Raw genomic sequence first — 25,222 nt, 5'->3', positions numbered from 1 at the left:
TTCAAATTAAAAGAAAACAATTAAGACATAAGCTACAACTATTAAATTATCTGAGAATGTTAACTGTATCATTTAACCAGCTTTGAAACACTTAGAATAGAACTCACTCAAAGTGCTCACTGAAAATAAGAAGTAAAAAGAGCCACTTAAACCTTCTTATTTCATTTTGTATTACCTTGGTGATCTAATGTCCATCCACTTATTTTCATTTATGATGGTGGAAACCATTAGATTGATTTTGCTTTATAAGACCACATTTTACTTTGATGCAGGAGTCTCCTCCAGGCTTTGAGTAACATTCATGAGCTAATTCCCTACATTCATGACTATGAAGTCATGAATGTAGGGAATTAGCTGTGTGTCTCATCATCAACGTGATTTCTGAGAAGATCATTGGTGAGTATGTTTGGAGTCTGGGGGTGCATTTTAATGTCACCATCTTGGCTCATGAAACCAGTGAAGGAAAGGTCTGAACTGGAATTTGAGGACACTGTGTTACTGTGGCAACCTGTCAATCATAAAGCAGCCATTGATAAATAAATACTTAAGAAGATGTTAAACTCCTTACCAAAACCATGAATTCAACAATGAACGGTGTGACACTTTTCTGCTCAGTCTTACACAGTGATGGCACGAGGCCCTTCTGCAGAATCTACTTTATCAATTCAGCACAATAACAACATAAATGTTGCTCTATTGTTAACACAATATTAACAACGTTAACAACTTTTTTTTGCAATAAATAAATAATAATTAAAAACAAAAAAAGAAGAATGACACAAGTTTCCTCCCAGCAAAACAATCTCAAATCCACTGTTGGATTGTAGTGGAGGCTGGAGTCACAGAAACTGTCTGCACCACAGATCATTAGTGTAACCATGGTGTTTTTCAGGCTTTGTATATGTCTATTAAACACACATCATCCGTCCCTTTGCCCTCCTGCTGATTGTACCTGTGTTCTGCTGCTGCCATGCTGGAAGCCCATCAGTCCAAACAACACAGCGCTCCTCTGTTCTTCTGTTTGTACTTCACCTGGTCTCCTCCTCCATCTAGGAGTCTTAGTTTGTGTCTATGACAGAGAGTGTTGGTCTGTGTGCGCTCTACTGGAAGGCCAGTAGGAACATGAGAACTACATTGATGATTATCAGCAACATCATGATGATGAACACCACCACCTTCTGGGTCTCTGGGGGTAGGTTGCAGCGCAGCATAGTGTTTAAGAATCCCATCCTCTGCCTGCTCCACCTCCCTGAACCACCGCCACGAGCCATCAGTTCCCTAGCTTCTTCCTCTTCCTCCTCAGCACCACCTCCCCTCCCCCGTCTTCTCTCCCTCAACACCAAGCCTCCACACCACACCGCGTCACCTCGTCCTCCTTCTCGACTATCGATGTCAGTATCCTCTCGGGCTGCTTTCTTCCTCCGCTCAGCTCCAGCGGTGTCCTCCTCTGTTTTTCCTGCCACTTTGCTAATTTGCCAGCGTTGACCCAGCCTGCCTGTGGAGGCTGGGTGCCTACCTGTGTCAGCGTCTGCGTAAAGCTTTGGGAAGATATCTGTGTATTACGTGCTGAGCATGGACCCCCCCTCCTCCTCTTTTACTCCCTTTCTTTTCTTTGAGGAAAAAGCACCTCCCCTCCTCCTCTCTCTGTCTTCTTTGTATCCACCACTTCTGTCTTTTTTCCTTCTGGCTCTTCTCTCTTTTAGTCAGGATATCAGGATGAAAGACAGCCAGTGGGTTGCTGCACCGCTCCGATACGTGATCATGGCTCGTCCTTTTTCCGTCTGTCCGCTTGTTTTCCAGAGCGTTCTTTTCTGTAGCCTACATAAACTCTTTTTTCTACCTCTTAAACCAAATGGCCATTTGGAGCTGGCTTGTTGTATCTGTGCTCATCTTTTCTCTCCATTAAGAGCTCCTTCTAAAATGGTGCTCAGTGCTCTGCCTGGAGCTGTGCTACCTCAACCATCTAACTACTAGGATCAACCTTGTTTCCTTTATTCTCCCCTTCCTTCCCTTCCCTTTTATATTGTGCCCACCCTTGCATAAGCTGGCAGCCAATCAGAATGCGGAGTGTGTCAGCATATCCTAGATACCACAGTAGTTGAGGCAAGCACATTGTAACCCATTGGAGGGCAGCAAAGAGGGGGGCAGGGTATTTGGCAGAGAGGGACGGAGGAGGGGGTACAGTGAAGACTGATCTGGAGAGAACTGATGCGTGTGTGTGTGCACATGTACGGGGCATCGTATCTATTTCTGCAGGATTCAACGTAATAGCAAAGCAACAACAGTTATAAAGGACCTGTATGAAATGTGATCAGAAGAATGTCAATAAGATAACAACAACATTTCTTTCACAATGATTCAGTGTTTGTAGTACTGGGCACCAGTGGCACCCCTACTGAAACCCAAATCTTTTACTACATAGTTGCTTTCACAAGGTGGGACCAGAGCTTCCACTCAATAATCCATATCTCCTCCACACATCTCAGTTTTTCACACTCTCCTCTACTAATCCCATCTATCAGGCATAAGAGCTGCGACCTATTATAATTATGTGACCCGTGGGAGGTAGCCATTTCAATAGGATGGAGCTGTAGGCATACAGTCAGTTCACAAGGGGTTAATGTTCATACAAAATAAGATTAAACATGTAACGGTAGCACCTAAAAACAATTAAAAGCTTTACTTTATTAAATACGTTTAAAACTATAAAATTGTATGATTGTACGTGGGAGACAGGATAAGCAATGTGGGGAACCTGTGAAAAATAATCAACGTTTGACACATGTTAAAAGAGATGGCAACTCACACTGAACACTAACTGGGCAAAACAATATAAAAAGGAAAATCTTCAGTGCCGTCTCCACTCAAGCTCACCACAGTGCATGCAAAAGCAGCCAGAAAAAAACACAGTTTCCACGCAGCGCCTTCACTGTCTGCAACGATGTAAACAAGTAATCCACTCTAAAATACAATCAATCCCTGCATTGGTGCCTACTGATACAGTGAAATAAAACAAACACACAGAACACCGACAGCCGCAGCCGTCACAATAATCTTCAGCTCTTCGCTGTTGAGTTACACCAGTCTAAACACATTAAAATAAACACTGGTGCATCAGGACCTCGGCCCTGCAGCCAGAAATCCACCCAGGCAAAGCAGCAGCTTGGCACTCTGTAAATGAAAACAGGACATCACTTACACTGAACAGTCGACCGCAGCAGGAATATCCCTCCCGCCTGGCTTCATATGTATTGTTCAGTTACCTGTTCACAAGTTCGAGTCTGGAATGCAATAAAATAAAATGCTATATACAATAGAATAAAATAGAATAGAATAGAATAATATATACAATAGAATAAAATAGAAATACAAATGCTATATACAACTGAGTAAGAAAATACAAAAGTACAACTTCGTCAGAAGAAGAATTGCACATATAGCAGTGTTATTGCACGTGTGAGGGTTTGATCAGCTGCAAAAGTCTTTGTATGCTGACATTGTTATCTTTTTACAAAAAAAAACAGCTAAACATGAGCGGTTTTTGGACAAAGTTTGTGTTTTCCATTGTTTAAGCAGTGGTTCCAACCAAAGGAGGTATGTTGTATCAACAGAAAAGGCTAACTTGGTTATCATTTTGCAGAAAAAAGGAGACTTCTAAAAATAAAAACATAAGAGGTTTTTGGACAAAGTTTGTGTTCTCCATTCTTTAAGCACCAGTTCGAGCACCGGCACCGTTTCAAAAGTACTAGTGTCGCACTGGCATTGGATAAAACCTAAACGATACCCAACCCTACTCTGAAAAGGTTTACAAAGGTATTCCTAAGGCTCTGGGACTTCAGAGAACCACAGTGATTATCCACAAATGGAGAAAACTTGGAACAGTGGTGAACCACACAAGTGGCTGGCCTATCAAGTGCATATCAAAGACTCATCCAGGAGGCTACAAAAGAACAACATCACTGTAGACCTGTCAGTGCTCGTCTTTCAACAATAAGAAACAGACTGGACAAAAATGGCATCCATATATGACTTCCAAGGAAAAATAAACACTCCTCACCAAAAAGAACATGAAGACTCAGCTCACTTTTGCCAGAAAACACCTTGATGGTCCCCAAAAAAATATCCTGTCGACTGACGAGACTAAAGTTTGAACTGTTTTGGAGGGTTTGTGTCCCGTCACATCTGGCAAAAAACTAACATAGTATTTCATAAAAAGAACGTCATACCAGTTTCTTTGGGGTAGCTCACCGCATTGTTTAAGTATTAAGAAACTTCAAGCGAGTGCAAAGCAAGGAGGTTTTTCATTGCCTAATTTCCAATGGTATTATTGGGTGATGAACGTGAAACAACTTAGGGCTTGGTTACCTACTGCACCAGTTAAACCCATCTGGTCCCATATAGAGACGGAAGTTAATGGCGGTATTTCTCCTTGGAGGGAGCTGTTTGATACCAGTCATAAAACTATCCATCCTATAATTGCAAATGCGAAGACATTGTGGTGTAAATTACATAGGGCAGGTCGCTGGGACTTTATTAAATCACCTTCGGCAACCTTATGGGGGAATAAAAGAATTTTAATTGGAGGGACATCGGTTGACTGGCTACAGTGGCGTAAGGCAGACATCCTTAATGTGTCCGATTTATTTGACTGTGGGACCAAATGTTTTTTAAGCTTTGATAAAATTGTGGAGTTATATAAGTTGAAGCGTAATCAATTCTGGAGATATGTCCAAATACATAGTTCATTATCGAAGTGGCTGGGAACCCCCTTGAGTTGTCCTGTGGGCAGCCCTGTGGAAGTCCTGCTCTCAAGATCACCCTTGGGTAAAGGTGAAAAACTTTATTTGTGGATGTGTATGCACAACTCAAAATCAGGACTCATGTAAGCTTTTATGTCAAATATCTTTTTACATCTGTTTTCCCTCCAAGTTGGTTGAGTTCATAACTTTTATGGACCCTAACATTCAATAAATGAAAAGAAACGTAAGTGTTTTCTTTTTCCTAACACTCTCTGACTTGGCAGGCGATCCCCCTGCTGACATGACTCTTACTACTCCAGGGTCAGGTTTATGTCAAACTGTAGTCCTCTGCCGAGGATGAACTCTTTTTGTTTTTAGTTTGGTATCAACCCCACCCTACATTTGGTCAAGGACATCTATCTTTCACACAGATCAATTGAGAGTAGATATATAATTCTTCTGACCTTGGTGGTCACAAGATGGTGCTAGAGATTACAGTTCCATGTTGCTTACCTCATTGATGGCAAGTTGCTCTCCTCCGCCTCCTCCTGGGTGTCCATAACGATGTCCAGATCCTCGAAATTCATCATAGAGGAGGTCCTCTTCACTGCTCAGGTCATCCCCAAATGCTGACTTTTCAAATGTGCCATCAGGAGCGACTGCAGCTGAGTCAGGAAAAGAAAGAAAAGGAAACAGATATCTTCACATGTGTTTGTAATTTGATTACATTAGATTTATAATCAAGTATATCTTTGTATTTTTATGCCAGTTTTCTAAACACTAAAATACAAAATAATGCACAGATGACAGGCAGACATTTTATAGGTTAAGCAGCCCAGTGTAATGTTATGTGAGAGTCAAGTATTTTAGCACCACCTAGTGGTTTGCATGGAAACTGCGGTCAGGTGAATGTGCTGTGGCTTTACTCGCATTCCTTCCTGTTGGATGTTTAGGGTCACATGAGCAGGGTAATACAGGAACCATTTTAGTATTAGGAATTGCACAATGAGGTGTACCATTAGTCTCTCTGTTTAATCCTTCAACATCCACCTGTGAGAAGGACAAGCTGTGTCCTTTCACAGATTCTGGAAAAGAAGAATGTCCACCAGTGAAGACAGTAAACAATCCTTTACTTTGCTTCCATGTCTGAGTCATCATTCAACGCTTTCATTGCCTACTGCATATGTTTAGCTGTCTGTCAATTCGTGTAGAGCCACGCACGCACGAGACAGAATACTCAGTAAGTCCAACACACGCCGGCTGCCGGCTGCACAATCAGCTGGCAGAGTTGTTCACAAGATGCAATCAGGGATATTTCATCCGCTAATCATTCTCTCTTTTGCCAAACAGTTCACAACGTAACAGGTTAATACATCACAGCACAAACATACCTGCATTACTTACTGAAATGCAGTCGGCAACCCTGACAACCTCACACTCTTCTTCACTTACATTTGGGCTTCACCTCTATTCCTCACTTAATATGAAGGAAACCAGTCAGTCAAAATCAGGTCTCCAAAAAGTCTGCCGTCTCTTTCTCAGAGTTCCTTTTTTCAAAACTTGATTCCTTAACATAAAACATCACTGTTGCATCCTGGGGCAGCAAACATGATCCCCTCAAACCGATTTTTCATTTTACTGTCCTTATGTTCCACTGAGTTACTGCTTCTGTTAAAAACTAATGTAAATCTACTTACTGCTCCCAACCAGCCCGCTGACTGAATGTTCTGCACTGGCACAGCACGGCACTAAGATGTTCCAAAAACTTAAATCCACACAGCGTTACATCTGTGTCAGGACTCTGATGTACATAAGCCTGTAAAGTGTTTCATGTCCACTTCAAGAACAGCAGTTTAATAACAGCAAAAGTCTCTTTTTCATTCTCTATCACTGGAAACTAAAGAATTTGGGATTTTAAACATTCATGCACAGATTTGATTGCTTTTGTAATTTTTTGTGATAGTTTGAATAATTGAAAAAGGGTTAAACTAGATAAACTAAATAAAGTAAATAAAGTAAATAAAGTACCACATCAGCTTTAAAAATAAAATCAAAACACGTCTGATCCATATCTGCAGTGCTGCGGGAAGGTATTTAGCCCCCTTCCTGATGTCTTAATTATATCTGGGGTTTAAATAAATATCAAGTGTTAACATCACGTGACTTTTTTAAACTGCCTTTTGTTCATCTAAATCTTCAGAGTATTATTAAAGAAAGTGAAATGAAACGAGTGAGTATATACCTGCTGATACTCACGCACTGTGGCCTCACTACTGTACTGGGAGTATAATACTTCATCGGTCCAGTTAGTCATGTTTAACCACGGCCTGCTATAACGATTGGTGGTCATTCTGGTCTGTGACATCAGCACTACATGAGAACCACTGACCATGACACAGCATTTAGCTCTTATTTAAACCAGCTTTCTTTCTCATCATCCTACCTCCCATCCATCCTTTGAAGTGTCTGAACTCACATTTGTGAACACCTAGCTGACGGGCTAAAAATACTTATGCTGTCACACCTCATCATAGGCGTCACCCTTGGTTGCCTTGCCAACAGCTCTGTCTCCTTGGTGACAAGTCACTGTGGAGACAGAGAGATGTCCATAAAGAAAGATCCTCTCCCCTCCTCTACCCCACCCCACCCCCCACCCGTCCAAACACACACACACACACACACACACACACACACACACACACACACACACACACACACACACACACACACACACTCCTCATTCAAAGTCATTACAGAATTTAGTTATTAAAATGAATTCGATTTTCTTTGGTACCTTTGTTCCTCACTGACACTGACACACACTTATCTATGGTACAAGGCAAAGCACACCAAGCTACTCCTCTATTAGGATTACACCAGCATCATACACATTATGTAACGCTATATAATGCAACACCACTATCACTGCCAGCATCAAGAAGAGACGTTGCAGGTGTTGCTCTGATGGGGGCAGTGTAGGACACCCTGACTGGTGATGCAGTAGAGAGATAAGAGAGCTCCAGGTATTAGCTGGTCTTTGTTTATGTGCACAGAGCTCCTGCAGTCTGAGTAACAGAAGCATGGAGGGAGAGAAAGGAGGGATAAAATATCCATTTGCAATGCTAAGTAAACTGGTAGGAAAGGCTTTTTTAAAGTCATACACTCACCATCCATCCATCCATTCTCTGCCACTTATCCATATAAGGATACCTCTGATGCCTCTACTGTACATAACAGTAGATGCAGGATGCTAGCAGGCAGTGCATAGAATGCTATAACCAGGTTGCTGGCATAATATACAGGAACATTTGTGCAGAGCATGGCCTGGAAGTCACAAGCTCAGATACGTCCTGGGGTATGAATGACCGAGCTAAGATCCTGTGGGATGGCTAACAAACCAGACATAGTAGTGGTGGACAAGGAGAGGAAGACGGCCGTAGTGAAAATCTGGAAAATAATTGTTTATTCTGGATTAAAAAGCAGATCATATATGAAACAGATCATTTATAAAGTGTAAATAAGTGATTAAGAAAGCATTTTCATGTACCTTTATATATATATATATAGAGAGAGAGAGAGAGAGAGGAGATCTGGGAAAGTGTATGTCAGGAATAACTGCTGGAACTGTTTCTTGGTGAGTTTAGCTGAGCTAGCGTGACTAGCTAGCCTTATAGTGAAAAAGGTAGAGTACTGAACTGCTGTACCAAAAATAGTGTGGCCGTATTTTGGGAATTCCTATTTTATTTTCATTATGGCCATTAAATATTTTATGGTCATTGATTTAAAGATTCCAAGCAAATGATTGTCTGATCACCTCTTTACCCCAAAGATTATCATTGAATGAGAAGAAGAAAGAGATCAGAGTGCTTCTTTCACTTCAGCAGACCTGGATTGAAACGATCTCTCTTACTATCTGTACTATTTAGTAGTAAAAGTGTTCATTGGAGGTCATCTTGTCTGTTTCAGCTCACCGACCGGCTCTTCAGGCGGTCCACAGTCCAGACCACCATCTTCTTCACCAATGTGTCATCTCACCACCTAAACCAGTCTTAGCTGGATCTAGCCCCCCTGCTGGTCTGCGCTGGCTCAGCCACCACCTCTCCATAGATGCTCGAGTCAGCTGACCCAGTATTGTTTCATTTCTTTTCCTCTGTAAATAAACCTTTTAGCTCGGGATGTGCATGTCTCAGTGATCTGCTACTTGTACTGGAGCCTTTCCAGTTGACCTTTGTCACCTACCTGTGCACTGACCCCTGACCTACCCCATTGTTCCCTCCTCACCCACTTTATCACCATTTTAAAACTGCTATAGCATCAAGACTTTCTTACACTTTAAACTGTTTGGATCCAAACTGTGCTTCCAGCTCTCAGCATTACAACACACAAAGTCGAGCAATGTCATATTACCACTATGCATTAAAAATGTATAGTGGTAATATTATGCAATATTGATTTGTTTGTGATACTTAATGAGCTCATTGTTGCTGTGGATACCATCACTCTCTCCCACACAGCTTAAAAACTGTGGACTCAGCGGTAAAAGCTAAAAACTTGCATTATGTTTAAGCAGTTTGGTTTTTAAAAAGTTTGTAATATTTATTGAAAGGTGCTCTATAAATAACATTTCAGTTACTTTTACTGAATAATAAGAAGACAGATTACTCTACCCCAAATATAGATCAAAATGAGGAACAGATGGCTTGTGTGCAATAAATGGGTATATACAGAAAACCAGAGGTTAGCCAGAGGTCAGCCAGAGGTCAGCCAGAGGTCAGCCAGCTGACTGTTAGCTAACAGAGCCCCCCCTCCTTTTTTATCTAGTTTCCACTATAAACACGTTCATTTCTTTTGTTCCAAACCTCATCATCCATTGAAATATAAAAACTAAAAGTTATGTTTTGAAAATGTAAAATAAATGATAAAACTTTCAGTTTGACCTTTCAGACGTTTCCCACTGCACCCTGCACCAAAACTATTTCCAGTCAACAGTTCATCATTCAATCCAACAATCTACGATATATTTAAAGTGTCTTAGAGCAGCGTTAGCTTGATGGATGTGCATGGGTGTGTAACTTATCAGCTGTGTGGGCTGAGTCTTGTGGGAGCTGGAGTGTTGTCCTTGGAATTTTGGTACAGGGTTGAATTCCTTTTTAAGTTTAAGGTTTTCCTATTTGGTTGTTAGTTTTTGTTGCTTCTGTTGAAAGCATCACATGCTCTCAGAGTTACACCAGGATAAAAAAAGACTGATGTTTGGATTTCAGAGTTTTCATGAACTCTTTGGTTTATTTGGGGCAGTCAGAGAAACTGTTCTAATCAAACAGACATGTCTGGCTTGTCAGATTATTCCATGAAGTAGAAATGACTTCTGCATATTCTGAAGTTACACTCTGTTAGAAATTATGCTGTCATGAAGTTTGCAATGTCCAGTTTTAGTAACATACTCTGCTTGTGTGTTATTTTACATGGTTAAGAGGTGACACCATGCAGATGAAGTATGGCAGCTGAACAACAAGCACGAAAATGAGAAAAGCTAAAGTTTGGGAAAACACAAAGATAATTATTTTTATTACAACTTTCTGTCAGTGATTCCTAGAATACAGTTTACATTTGTTAAAATACAAGTAAACTGTAGTAAAACTAATGTTAACACGTGTATCATATTTAACAAATTGTGTTATTAAAGTGTTTTTCTATTTGTTGTTTGTCAGGGTTCAGATGGTTCCTGCGTGGTTTATTCCCTACATTCACAATGAGGGGTCATATGATGATGATGATGGTGATGCTTTGACTGAACAATAACAAGAAACAATAAAGAAAATATATAAAACATGTATCTGTTTGTATCATCGCTCATTAAGACCAGGTTGAACACTATTGACTGTTTGTTCTCACCTACCTGTCATAACTATGTAAGTAACTAAATGCTGCAGGTTGGACCCTTACTGTTGTTGCATTTGGAGTGTCTCTTTCACAGTGTTGGGACTAACGCGTTATTAAGTAACACGTTACAGTAACTACGTTATTATTGTGGTAACGAGCACGGTAACTAGTTATTATGCCAAAATCAGGAACGCGTTAGTCGTTACTGGGATTTAGATAGGCTCGCTATTCGTTACTTCGTGTGTTGCGTTCGACTTACCTCGGAAATTGGAACACGGACCTGGAGATAATGTCACACTCGAGTAAACGGCGTTCTGGTTAGCCTCGTCCCTAGTAACTAGTTACTTTGAAAGTAACGAGTAACTTGAAGTAACTGAGTTACTTTTGATAGAAGTAACTAGTAATGTAACTAAGTTACTATTTTAAAGTAACTTACCCAACACTGCTGTTTCACAATGCAAAACTCTTGAACCAGAGTATTAAAAATGATATGCTAAGCAGCAGACTTCTTGAGCAGGGATCACTTTGATATCACTTTGATTGGTAATTTATTTGGAACTCATACATGGCGAGGATCACCTGTAATGTTATGCACAGTGCCAACGTTTCGTGGTTCTCTCCTACAGCAGTGTTTACTGACCTTATTAATCACTTGAATTGTTTGGAACAAAGTGCCATATATTTGTGACAGAATCTGTGAGATGACTGCTTTCAGCGCCCGGCAGCATGTCCATGTGAACGGGGGCTCCGTCTCGTTTTTACATCTTTTTGCAGAATCTTTTACTTTCTCTTTAATTGTTTGCTGTTTTAGCTGGTGGTTAGCTTGATGGTTGTTGAAATAGTGTCTAAGTATATGTTTTTAACCTGTTAAATAGTCATGATGCTGATATTTACAGATAATTACAGCTGCAATAATAAATAATTAAGCTATGTAATACTGTAATAATAACGTAATAAGCAATTCACTGATTAATTGTACAGACACTAGTGGATATTACAGGCTTTGGTGTCCTCGGTAACCTCCACATCTGTGCATGGAAATATGCAAGTTTGTAACGACATCCCCCTCAGCTACCTTCAATAATCATGTGACCTACATTGTAGCTGCAGTCAGCCCTCTCTGTGGCCTTACAGCCTGAAACGAGGCCATAGGGAGGCATGACAGCCTTTTAAGGGAAGTAGAAAATAATCCATCATTACTATTACAAAATCTCAAACCTAAAATAACTGTAAACATTAGATCTGAAACTGGTGCTGGCTGATAAAATGACCACAATATTTTCTTTATCACAACATATCATCTACCTCCATCACAGCCTATACAAAATGTTGGGTATAGGGTCAGTAACAGCCAGTAACAGTGGAACTGTGGCCTGTATCAAAACTACTTTTCTCACCAACGCCTCATCCCTTCAGTGGATGATCTGAGACTATGGACAGCATGTGTAAAATTGTCAGGAACACCTGTATCCTCAGTACAGAGACTTGGCTCTAGTCTTCTATTCTGGCAAATGGTAAAATGACTGGTTTTTGTTAAGCGTTACTCTACCTCTGCAAATAGGTTAGAAGGCTACACAATATAATGTCATGACAAAACTAGTGACTCTGGTGAGAGTAGGCGGGGCTGTCTGTGCGTCTGGCAATAAAAACTGGTGTACTAACTCAGTGACTACAATGAACTACTACTCCTGGGACTTAGACTGTTAAATGTGGGCCTGTTTACTTTCTTAGGGAGTTTAATGTGGTCCTAATAACTACTGTGCAAATACAGTTCGATTGTAATGCTAACTCTGCTCTTGGTCATTTGCATAGCACCATGAGCTTACAGCAGAGAAGGTTCCTTAGCAGAGACTTTAACCATGTAAATTTAAAAAAATAGCTGTCCCTTTTAATACAGAGCAGCAGGATCGAGGATCGCACCCCTCCTGGACACCTGTCAGGTCAGCCAACAACAATTGTGGGGGCTCGTCCGGGATTAGAGCCTCCTACTGACGGTAGCTAATCACCAAGCAATAAACTAAGATTAATGTCCTGGACCAACGTGCTACGCCTGCTCCATCTGGGATACCAGAATGGCTGCTTTACAAGAGTTACGATGAAGAATACAGAGAAAGCTTCATGAGCTTATTAATACTGCTAAAACAGAGGTATTGTACAAGCTTGCAGACACCATTGAGGATGAGGTGGAAGATGACCTAACAGGAGAAAATGCATCAGAGGTGGAACTCTATGACTTCATTGTGGACTTTTTGAACAGTGACTGGCTGGCAAGGCAGGAGGACTAAGGCATGTCTCGCCTGCTAGTAGTCAACAACTTCATCACTGACCTGCAATGACCTCCGGTGGCTGCAGATGAGGATTGTGAGCTTGTTGCAGAAACACACTCTATTGTACCACCCTCAGTAGTTAGTGCAAAGGCAGATAGACCCTGCATGGTAACCAGTCAAGTAACTGAGATTCGGATGTTAGTTATAGCTCTCTGTGTAGACAGAGTGATGAAGCTGAGAATTTTACAGAATTAGAGATAATCCATACTGTCTTAAAGATAATTAAACCAGGTACATTCAAGGATATGTTAATGGCCAAACCTGGGTTAACGTTAGCTGAGCTCAAATGGTTCTTTAGAGCATGCCTGAGAGACAAGAGCAGTGCAGAGCTATTTCAGGAGCTTAGCAAAGCTAAGCAACAAGACAGAGAAAACCTACATCAGTACATGTACCGACCGGCTAACGGGGCTAAAACGGCGTGTGATGTTTGCTTCTCAGCAGATTAGCTCAGAGATTCAATACACCAGTCAACTGATTGGCCAAAACTACTGAGAAGGCTCTCACTCCAGTGGGAAACTCTTCTGAGTCCACACAGGTCAGCTCATTCAGTACTGCTCCACCACCAAAGTCCACCGTGAAAGGAAAATGCAGGCCATGTATAACCCAAGGGATTGCTAGTAACCCCTGTTTCCAGTGTGGTCAGGAGGGACACCAGGCTGTGGTTTTCCTGTCCAAGAACCGGGAAACAACAGCAAGTCATTGGGGAGGGACTACCAGTGACCAGACAAAAGCCAGAGTCCCAAAACATTGTAAAAAAAAAAAAAACATGAGAGAAGAACTCCAACTGATAATCAGCAAGTGTTAAGACACACAGTGAAGAAAGGAAACTGTCTAGTAAAAGGTGTATGTTTACCTGTTACCTTAATGGTGAACCAACTGAGGTACTACTGGACAGTGGGGTTCAGGTCACAATAATGGCACAGTCTTGGATAGAGAAGCACTTCCAGTACCTGATGCCAAAATCAAGTCGCTTGAAGATATCTTCAATCTTCAAGCTAATATCTTGATATCTTCTTGCCACCAAGAACAGCTTTGAACTTCATATTAGGAATCATAGACACCAGGCCAACAGACTTTTGTCACCCTTGTCAGCAACCAGGGCAGTCAAGTGTTGATACCTAAATATGTACCATGCAGGATAGCCAGGCACACGAGTGCCAGAGCAAACAGTATCCAAAAAGTGGCATTCCTGTTAACTTCGAGAATCTTGACCAGAAGCAGCCAATCCAGTTCAAAAGTGCTATAACTCTATCCCTAAGCCTTTGTACAGGAAGGTTAAAGACCATTCAATTTCAACTCAATTTTAATTATACAGCGCCAAATCACAACAGTCACCTCAAGACGCTTTATATTGTAAGGTAGACCCTACAATAATACATACAGAGAAAACCCAACAATCATATGACCCCTAATGAGCAAGCAGAGAGGTCTATTAACACATAGTGAGTGAAGAAGAAACACCCAGTGCATCATGGGAATCCCCGGCAGCCTACGTCTATTGCAGCATAACTAAGGGAGGATTCAGGGTCACCTGGTCCAGCCCTAACTATATGCTTTAGCAAAAAGGAAAGTTTGAAGCCTAATCTTGAAAGTAGAGATAGTGTCTGTCTCCTGAATCCAAACTGGAAGCTGGTTCCACAGAAGAGGGGCCTGAAAACTGAAGGCTCTGCCTCCCATTCTACTTTTAAATACTCTAGGAACAACAAGTAGGCCTGCAGAGCGAAGTGCTCTAATAGGGTGATATGGTACTACAAGGTCATTAAGATAAGATGGGGCCTGATTATTTAAGACCTTGTATGTGAGGAGCAGGATTTTGAGTTCTGGATTTAACAGGAAGCCAATACAGGAGAAATCTGCTCTGTCTTTCTAGTCCCTGTCAGGACTCTTGCTGCAGCATTTTGGATTAACTGAAGGCTTTTCAGGGAGTTTTTAGGACTTCCTGATAATAATGAATTACAGTCGTCCAGCCTGGAAGTAATAAATGCATGAACTAGTTTTTCAGCGTCACTCTGAGACAGGATATTTCTAACTTTAGAGATGTTGCACAAATGGAAGAACGCAGTCTTACATATTTGTTCAATATGTGCGTTGAAGGACATGTCTTGAGCACCGGGATGTTTTAGCTAAACTTGTTAAACTTCAACCTTTTATTCATACTGCACACCGACACATCCAGTGAAGGGTTAGGTGCAGTGCTGCACCAGCATCAGGACAACAAGTTACGTGTCATCAGATATGGCTCAAGAACTCCAACATCAGCTGAGAGAAATTACCACCTTCATTTCGGTAAGCTTGAGTTTTTGGCACTAAAGCCGTCCACCTGTGATAAGTTTCAAGACTACTTGTATTATGCCCCCACATTCACAGTCTGCATTGATAATCACATCTTAACATCCATCCTGAGCACTACCAGACTAAATCTGAAGCTGAATATAGATGCAGACACTCTGTGAAGTTACCCAGTAAACCTCCAAGACAGAATGACAGAGCACACAGAGACTATGTCATCAGAGGTGGTGTCTGCAGCATGGCAAGGAAGCAAAGCAGGGCAGGAGGATGAGGTGCCCCAAGCAGCAGCTTTTCGGGTGAATAGTAGAAATGCAGCATAAACAGCATAAACAGCATAAACAGCTTGTGCTTCCTGAAAAGCTAAAGCCCCTGGTGCTGAGAACACTTCATAATGACATGGGTCATGTTGGTGTAACACACCTCACCTGTGAACAGTTTTATTGGCCCAACATGCAGTATAGAGGACTATGCAAACAAACGATGTGTCTATATCAAACAGAAGCATCCCAGTCTTCCCCAACGAGCTCCTATGGACTTATCAGTACCAGTAGTCCTTTCAAGTTGCTTTGTATTGACTACCTACACCTAGAGCAAAGTCACGGGTATGAGTACATTCTTGTTCTTGTAAACCACTTCAAACGCTTTGCTCAGGTGTATCCAACAAGGAATAAATATGGGAAAACCGCATTTGACAAAATATTCCATGAGTTTATCCCTCGCTTTGGGTACCCGGAGAAACTCCACCATGATAAGGGGAAGAAGAGTATTTGGAAACAGATAACTGATCATCTTCAGAGAAATTGTTAATTTGAAGAGTTCAGTCAGGTTTCAGAGCTCATCACAGAACACATATAGTCTTAAAAATATGAGTAAAAATATCTTAATAATAATCTTCTTATGATCTCTCACAGTGGACTCTCCCCTGGCTAGAACTCAGTGCAGTGTTCAATACTGCTGACCATAGAATTTAATTATAGAGATCAGTGCATGCCCTAACTTTAAGGCTACTGATTTTAGGGGTTTCATTTATTACTGTCTAACAGACTGCCTCACACACTACCATTACCAATAATCAATAATGGAGTGCCACAGGGTTCTGTGCTGGAACCAAATCTTTTTATTTTAGACATGAATTCTGTTTACAATCCTGTTTACATTATATGTGCTTACCTTAGGCAGTATCATTCATATATTTACATTTAATTTCAGACGTTTCAGCTTTTTCGGGGTGTGGGTGTATGGGGGTCAATGTGCACATTAATCAAATAAGTATAACCGCTACCTTGCATTTGCACAATATCTCTAAAATTAGAAACATCCTGTCTCAGTCTTGATGCATGCTCAGTCATCTGGGTAAGGAAATCCCAAAAAGTGGAAGAGGAGTGAAAGAAGCCATCTATGTCCACTGTGAGCGACCATCTTTGAACAGAGGCGGTGGTTTACGACACCAACTGTCTGCCATCTATAATCCAGTTTTGAGATCCCTTCCCAGACGCCCTGGGCCATCTGACCTCAGGAAATCCCATGATAGGGTGGGGCTAGGTTTCACAATGAGCTCACCCTAAACCCTGGCTGATTGTGACCCACACCCATTTTCACACCTTGGCTCAGGTGATTAGGTAGAGGATCATCAGGGGGTCCTTTTGTCTCTCTTTGGGGGGAAACTCCCACAGGGCTTAAATCTGGGACTCCACATCATTTGAGCCTAGAACTGAAGAAGGTTCTCGGAGGAGAGGTGAAACGTCTTCAAGCAACTTAAAGAAGTCCAGACGCTTTTCTTTCCAAGCTTCTTAGAATACAATGACCTGGATGACTGAGAACCTTCACAGACAAATCCCAAAAAGTTGATTCTAATCATCTGAACACAGTGTTTATGTACTCTTGTACTCTTTATAAGGTTGGGGAAACCTGCAATCAGTCGAGACTGAAGAAGTCACTTGGATGAGTGATGAAACCTTTCTCACACTGAAAACACCACATCCAGATGAACAAGCATCAGCTTTTTTGGATCAAATCTCAGTGTGTTGCTAAAAAACTGGTTCATGCATTTATTACTTCTGGGTTGGGCTACTTTATTATGAGGCTGTCCTACTCCTTGGTAACCCTTCATTTGATCTGAAATGCTGCAGTGAGCGTACTGACAGTGACTAGAAAGAGACACGCCAATATTTTTCCCATACTGGCTTTGCTTCACTGTGTATCTGTTCAGAATCAAACTTAAAATCCTTTTCCTTACATATGAGAGCTTGAATACTGGGGCCACATCTTATCTTAAAGACTGTATCATATTATCCATATCAACCAGCAGCTGGACTCAAGGACCATCAGTCAACTGAAAATGAACTTGAAATCTACTTCAAACTCCAACTAGTTCTTTGAAAAGGTGGAAAGTCTATGTAAACTCCTTTCCTAAAAACAATCTGCCAGGTTACCCTCAGAACATTTGTAGTACAGAAAGCAACACTGTCACATGCAAAAGAACATTTACCAAGGTTGAGGCAGACTGGATATTCTTCTTAGCCACAAACCTGTAGTTTGTAACAGTGGACATTTCCAGGAGGTCACAAAAGAAAGAACAACCTTAAAGAACAGAAGGCTTCACGTCTCAGCTAAGGTCATAAGTTCATAATCAGTGTTGGGGAGTAACGGAATACATGTACCGCCGTTACGTATTTAAAACACAAAATATGAGTAACTGTATTCCGTTACAGTTACCGTTTAAAAAGGTGGTATTCAGAATACAGTTACTTAGTTGAAATAAATGGATTACACTGCGGTACTTTCCTGTTTCATATTGTCGCGGGTCAGGACTGTTTGGGTTTTGTTTGACAGCTACGTTCTGTAGTTCCAGGCGGCAGCGTTACGGTTGCCATGGTTACAGGGTGACGCTCTCGCTCTCTGTCTGTGTTTGCTGGGTGAGAGAGCGCCTTTTTGTTGTTGGTGGTGTGCTAAGCTAACAGGCAGAATGCTACAGGCATAGCTCTAAAGAATGTAGCATCATAGGCAGTGTAGTCCGTGCTGCAGGGAGAATGGACTGCTGTACCCGTTATGTGTCTGTGAGCGAGGAGGGAGAAAAAGGAAAAGTTCGAGCTGTCTCCGAGCAGAAACGGGAGCTGGAAGCATGTAAATATAATAATAACCACTGCAACCAAAAAGAGAGCCTGACGAGCCCAGCTGTAAGTAAGCTATTAAGACTCGACTGTACACCGTGTTCCTGTTTTCCTCTGAAACAATAAGTTCTGTTGGAGCAGCCTTTCAACGCCTCTCTCTGTCTCTCGCAAGAAAAGTTGACCCACACAACAAAGTAAAGCTAGTTTTCAGCTACGAGCCCGACACGAACCCGACGTATTAGTCAGAGGTCCCTTTACTACGGTTCAGAGCCACAGACCTTCAGTAACAGTAATAAATCACACAGCAATAGTGCATTCACGTAGTTGTAAACAGCATGATAATGTATTAAGTAATCCAAAGTATTCAGAATACGTTACTCTGATTGAGTAACGTAATGGAATACGTTACAGAATACATTTTGGGGCATGTATTCTGTAATCTGTAATGGAATACATTTTAAAAGTAACCTTCCCAACACTGTTCATAATTAACCAATAAGAACGAGACTGGGCAAAAGTGGCATCGATGGGAGAATTCAAGGAGAAAACCACTGCTGACTGAAAAAACCCCACCAAGACTCTTGTGAAAATATTCTGTGGACTGACGAGACAAAAGCTGAGTTTTTTTGGAAGGTTTGTGTCCCTTTTTATGTGGCATTAAATAACACAACATTTCAGACAAATAACCACACACCAACAGTAAAATATGGTGGTGGTTTTGCTGCCTAAAGACCTGGATGACTGCAGTAAATGGAACCCTGCTGTCCACCTAAACTTAAACGAGATGAAGTGTAATTGGGTTCTGCAGCAGGACAATTATCCAAACACGCCAGCAAGTCCACCTCTGAATGGCTTAAGAAAAAGAAAATGAAGACTTTGGAGTGGCCTAGTCAAAGTCCTGACTTTGATTGAGATGCTAACAGTTGAAAAAAGCAGTTCTTGCTCAAAAATGCTCCAATGGGGCTGAATTACAATGATTTTGCAAAGACAAAATTCCTCCCCAGCACTGTAAAAGACTCATTGCCAGTTATCGCAAACTCTTGAATGCAGTTGTTGCTGCTAAGGGTGGCCACTGTTTTATACGCAGGGCCATGTAGGTTTGGATTTTTGTCCCTTAATAGTAAACCCCCTCATTTACAAATTGCATTTTGTGTTTACTTGTGTTATTTTTGCCTAATATTTACATTTATTTTGATGATCTGAAACATTTAAGTGTGACAAACACAACAAATAGGAAATCAGGAAGGGGAAAAGCACTTTTTCACATCACTTTTTTTCTTTTTCTGATTATTAACTATCTAGATATTATGATATTTATATAATGATAACCTAGTATAATGTTATATATGTTATAATCAAAGGGTCTAATGCAGTTTCTATGCATTATATAACTACAATTGGAATATGTTTCAGTCAACAGGTAAGAAAAAAAAACTTGTGTCAGTGTCTTCCAGCTGGCACCACCCAGTGGGTCCGCTGTCACCAGCTCACCAGTTTAGGCATGGTGGTAATGCTAGCAGAGGACCATCTTGTGGCTCAGCTGAGGGAGCTGCTGGGGCCGCCGTTTCGGGTGGTGGGCAGACAGTCAGCCAGTCCTGGCCTCAAGTAGGAGGCTCCAGGTCACTGGCCAGGGATGGCAGACCGATGGCCGCTGTCTCTACTAACACTTTCTACTCTGCTGTAGCTACAGACACTGCACCTGGCCCGCAAGGGGCCACATGGACAAAGTGAAACTGGTGAACTAGGTGGCAATTCCAAAAGTGTCTTTGTGACCACTACCTTTTATGGAGGCCTCGTTGGAGCGCATCAGCATGGACTTTATCGGGCCATTTTACTGGAGTGCACAGGAATATCAATTTGTTTTAGCTCTTATCGAGTATGCGACACAATATCCCAAGGCAATACAATAAATACAAGCATATTTACAAGAAAACTGGGGACATGTTGAATACTTATTTACTTGCTGTACAAGAACAAAACAGGGTCTACACATAGACTTAGGGTTAGTATATATTTTAGCAGATCAAAAACAAGTACCTTACATACATTTCAACCTTACATTTACTCTGTTATGATATTTTTCTTTATGTGCTTTACAGGTAGAAATTCACTACTGGGGGCACATGTGAACCCTAACTGTAGCCTTAATCTTAGGTCTAAAGAGCCTTGAGGATAACAGTTAAATAAGGGGACACCAAGCTACATTAAGTTCCCTGTGAAGAAAAAAATAAATTACAATGTAATAAACTTTACAGAACAAACGAAAACAAAGTCTACACAGTCCCTCGCTGTTTCACATAAATGAAGGGAATCTGAACTCTCTAAACAAAACTCTGACAAAGACTTCCATGCTTTGACCAACTGAAGCAAAGCAGAGTGGCAGGATAAAAGGGAGAGGATGGAGGGGGGAGGTGCAGTATGTACAAGGAAGTGCCAGGCTGAGCTGTTTGCTGGCTTTGTGCTTTCAGCCATACAGGAACAGTAGAAAGTGTGCAAGGACGCAAACACACTGATGTTAAACTGAATGTGATTCTCTCTCTCTCTGTCTCACTCACACTCACACACACACACACACACACACACACACACACACACACACACACACACACCAGTAGATCATTGAAACACCTCAGGATTCGATGTCTATACCCGGGCACAGTGATGATGGTGAACTTGCTCCAAAGGCTCCGCTAACATAGGGAGGTACAGACTATATAATGCACTCATTCTGAGCACTCAAAGCACTTTACACAACTTGCCTCATTCACACATTCACATCTGAACTTTTTTCTATGCTTTTTCTGTGAAAGTGCTTCTAACTAACATTTACATGCATTCATACTCCGATGGATGTATTACAGAGCAACTTGGGGACATACCCAACGAAATTTGGCATGCAGACTGGAAGAGCCAGGGATGGACCCGCCAAGCTTCCCATTAGCAGATGATCTGCTCTACCTCCTGAGCTACAGCTGACCCAAGATGGCTTTCAACCATGATTTTTTCTGAACTGACTCGGAAGAAAACCAGTCCACCTGCAGCTCCTCTGCTTCACATCAGAACAACGAATATGGTGTCTTGGCTGGCTGGGGCAGTGGCACACTGAGTCAATGACAGGCTCTGCAGCTCATCCTCCGAGAAACCGTGGATGTCCAGCACATCATCATCATCCTGGTGATTGTCAAGTTCAGCTGAAGCTAGCTAGCATTCTTGCTTAGTTCTAGCTCACCCTCTTCTAACCCATCAACATACTTCATTCAGCCCAGTCAGATGCAGGTACATCAACTTGCCTTTGGATTCAGACAAACCCAAGTTCCTACACTTAGAAAGGAAAGCTTCATGCCGTGCTATAGCCATGTTTCCCAGTAATTTCTCCACAAACGTCACCCATCTTTCTAGGGTCTTGTGCTGGAGCTGACAACAAATTGCACAGGCTTCAGGTTCAGTCAATGTGTGGTCAAAACCCAGGTAAATGTGACATGCCTCATTCTGCTCTTGCTGTGGACTGCTGGCGACAGGGACAGCCATGAGATTTCTGCTTGCTTGCTTAATTTTGGTACTCATACGAAACCACAAACACTGTACAAGAAAAGCTGTAAACAGTTAGCACTCGGCAGGCAGCCCAAATACCAACTGAGTGGTGGTGTCTCAGTTGGTACCAGTAACAGTGGCAGTTAAGCTAACTGAGGGGTGACTGTGATGACACAGGTGTATAATTTGATTGAATGAACCCTGGTGCTACCCCCTGCCACTTTTCTGTGGACTTATTTTAATTCTAATATTGTATCACTTAAGTGTCTTTTCATATATTTGAGAATGGTTTCTGTAAGCCATCAATTGCCATCCGATTTTTGATCGTTTTTATTGCATTTTTATTCTGTCGCTGTCACCATGCCTTCAGCAACTGGAAACCTCTAAAATCTAATGATGTGAAATGGCAGAGTGTTCCCGTGGAGCTTGCTGGCACTGGTTGCCATCTTCCACCCACTGACATTTGTATTTCAGTACACAACAGCCAAGCTTCTTCAGCTTCATTCTATTTACGTCATCCCAGTCAGAAATACACTCACCGAGGATCTCGTTGGAACTTATCATGATCATAATCCAATACAACAATTCTGGTCTATTTTCCTTTGATCCCCACATAGACCTGGTTAGACTGTTAACAAGTGTCCCGGCTGACCCGACCTGGTCGGCTGATGCCACAATTGAGATAAAGAAACTCTCCTTCGGGTTATTTAATGTGAATTCGCTCACCAATAAGGGCTTCTACTGTGTGATCTCCTGGCCAGTCATTAAGTTTGATTTTCTTTGTTTGACTGACTTGACACCAACCCAGTGACATGGTGTAGCTTGGTTAGTTTACACCTATCAGCCCTGCGCATTTGGCCGTGGTCGCAGTGTTGTGGTAGTTTACAACAAGAAATGGAAAGGATCATCTAAAACTATTCTTCTGTACGCCTCATTTGAGTCCATCGTTTTACAAATCAGTGGGCCAACTACTCCTATATATGTTACAGTGTATTGCCTGCCCAAGCTAAATAATGACTTTTCAAATTCATTTTCTGAGTTCCTCCAATGAGTTTCTTCTGGTTTTCAATGTTATTTTGCTGGTTGACTTACATATAGACAATCTCACTAAAACTCCTAAGAGGGATTTCGTGTTCCATATCTGACCAAATTTTTAATGCCAATTTAATCTTGTTTAAGTCAAACTCTTTTCGTTCTGTGTCATATTGCAACATTAAGCACATTGACATATTTGCCTTTTCCCACGTACTCGACAGTCTCCCAAGAGACCATATCCTGATGAGATGGTGTTTTACTACACAGAAGGCTTCACCCCAAAAAGGAGCACCCCAGAACTGCCCCAACTTAAAACTAAAGGTTGTTACCTGGAAGGTCTTTATGGGGTGGGTCTGTGACCCAGCATTTTGATATATTGTTTATTTCTTTTATTAGTATGGGGAAATATTAAGTTCTTGTTTTGTATTATTAGTTAGAACTTGAGGCTTCATGTTTTGTCATTTATTGTTTGGGTTAAGCTCATCTAGCTCCCGTAAAACCCCAAGTGGTTCAGTTTTGTTATTGATCCCCTCATTTCCCCTTTTCCCCGGGCTTTGGGCTCACCTGCCCTTTGTGTTTCATGTCTCATGTGTCAAGCCCATGTTGTTTGTCTGCCTCATCATGTTTCCTGTGTTATTTTGTAAGAGTCCAGTATGTTCTTTGTTCATTGTATTTAGTTTCCCTTCCCCTGCCCTGTTATTAGGTTCATGTGTGTCAGCGGTGTTCCCATGTGTTAATGTTCCCATTGTTGTTTATTGTGTCTTATGTGTCATGTTTCTGGTTGATGCTGTCGTGCCTGTGTCTTGTCATGTTTTCCTGTTTATTTTGAAAGTCCAGTTTTCATGTCATTGTGTTTGAGTTTACATTTCCTGTGCATCGTTATGTTCATCCTTGTCACCTCATGTGTGTATTTAAGTCCTCTGTTTTCTATGTTTCGTTGTCAGGTCGTCTGTTTGCTTCCCCAGAGTGTTTCGTTATAGTTTACTCAGTGTTCATAGTTTGTCATAGTATTTTCATTGAGTTTCTTAGTCCTTTAGTTTTCTGAGTGTTCACAGTTTTCTTAGTTTTCATAGCTTCATGCTTTTTCATGTGCCAACATCCAACTAAAGGATCGTCTTCTGTTCAGCCAGCAACTCCGCCTTTCAGTGTCTGCTTCTGGGTCCTGTAAACTAAACTTATCGGCGCACCTCGCCGTGACAAAGACTGGTCTTGTTGTTCATAAGAATATTTATCAGAACACGTGTCCCAGTATAAGGATGCTCTAAATCTCAATATCATGCAAAAATAATTAGGTCTGATGAAGGGAATACTAGGATTCTTTGTCTCTACTGAAAATCCCACTATCCAATCAGGTAATTTTCTGAGTTGACATGGAGAGGTGAGTGACGGTACATAGCTGATGGTGGTGCGTCTATGAGGTGGAATCTGTCTGTATTACTGTGCAGGTTGCAACCAAAGGTGAAATCCACATAGGAGAAGACCACTAAAGGCCACTTGAGTGTTAGTTGTCCAACAACTAGACCAGGTGATGTCATGCAACATTTACATCAAACAATAGTGCTACTGATATTAAAAAAATATGAAGGAATAAATAAGACACACATTACTGATGGACCTGTGACATTAGCTAGTTTTTATTAAATAAAAAACTGCAATTTTCTGCAGTGTAGAACCATATTGATGGGACCCAGACACAGTTTACTGATTCATTACAGAGCCTATGATCCCTTCATTGGGTGGGTGTGGCTCAGGAGGTGGTCGATTCCTAGCTCCTCTACTCTACATTTCCTGAATGGTAAGGCTGGAAGGAAGTATTTCTACACTGGAGAGAGGCTACAGTTGTGATCTACTATGGTCCACAATGGGTAGCTGTTGTGGAGATTTGGCTAGTTTAGCATTTTGCTAGAACATCCTCTTCTAGTTTGGTGAAGTCCCTATCTTCACCCACTTATCCTGGAGGTATAAGTGGGTAACTGTTCAGAGTACCCGACCTTCTTGGAGTCCCTGGGTGGGGTGCTTGAGGGTGCTCCACCTGGGGACTCTGTTGTCCTACTGGGAGACTTCAACGCTCACCTGAGCAACGACCGTGAGACTTGGAGGGGCGTGACTAGGAGGAACGGCTTCCCAGATCTGAACCCGAGCAGTGGTCTGTTACTGGACTTCTGGGCAAACCACAGTTTGTCCATAAAGAACACCATGTTCGAATATGAGGGTGTCCATAAGGACGCAGGGTGATTTTGTAATTGCATCATCAGATCTGCGACCATATGCTCTGGACATACGATTGAAGAGAGGGGTTGAGCTGTCAGCT

The 25,222-nt window shown here is 41.6% G+C and overlaps 1 protein-coding gene across 3 annotated transcripts in view; it reads right to left on the bottom strand.

The window, feature by feature from the left end:
- The window catches only part of arhgef4 (Rho guanine nucleotide exchange factor (GEF) 4), a 98,360-nt gene that overhangs the window by 29,160 nt on the left and 43,978 nt on the right, over positions 1-25,222 (bottom strand). For 2 of the 3 annotated variants that reach the window (XM_085417949.1, XM_085417950.1), the window contains one exon: positions 5,253-5,404. In XM_085417949.1, coding sequence (XP_085274075.1) covers positions 5,253-5,404 — 152 coding nt within the window. Of the gene's footprint in view, positions 1-952; positions 2,016-5,252; positions 5,405-25,222 lie in introns of those variants that run through there. The other variant, XM_085417948.1, reaches the window with a different exon arrangement.

Source organism: Rhamphochromis longiceps, linkage group LG9 (genome assembly GCF_057381845.1).
Source record: "Rhamphochromis longiceps isolate RC_006_pf linkage group LG9, R_longiceps_female_GT1.1, whole genome shotgun sequence".
NCBI classification, from domain to species: Eukaryota; Metazoa; Chordata; class Actinopteri; order Cichliformes; family Cichlidae; genus Rhamphochromis; species Rhamphochromis longiceps.
This window is presented reverse-complemented; position numbering and strand designations above follow the sequence as displayed.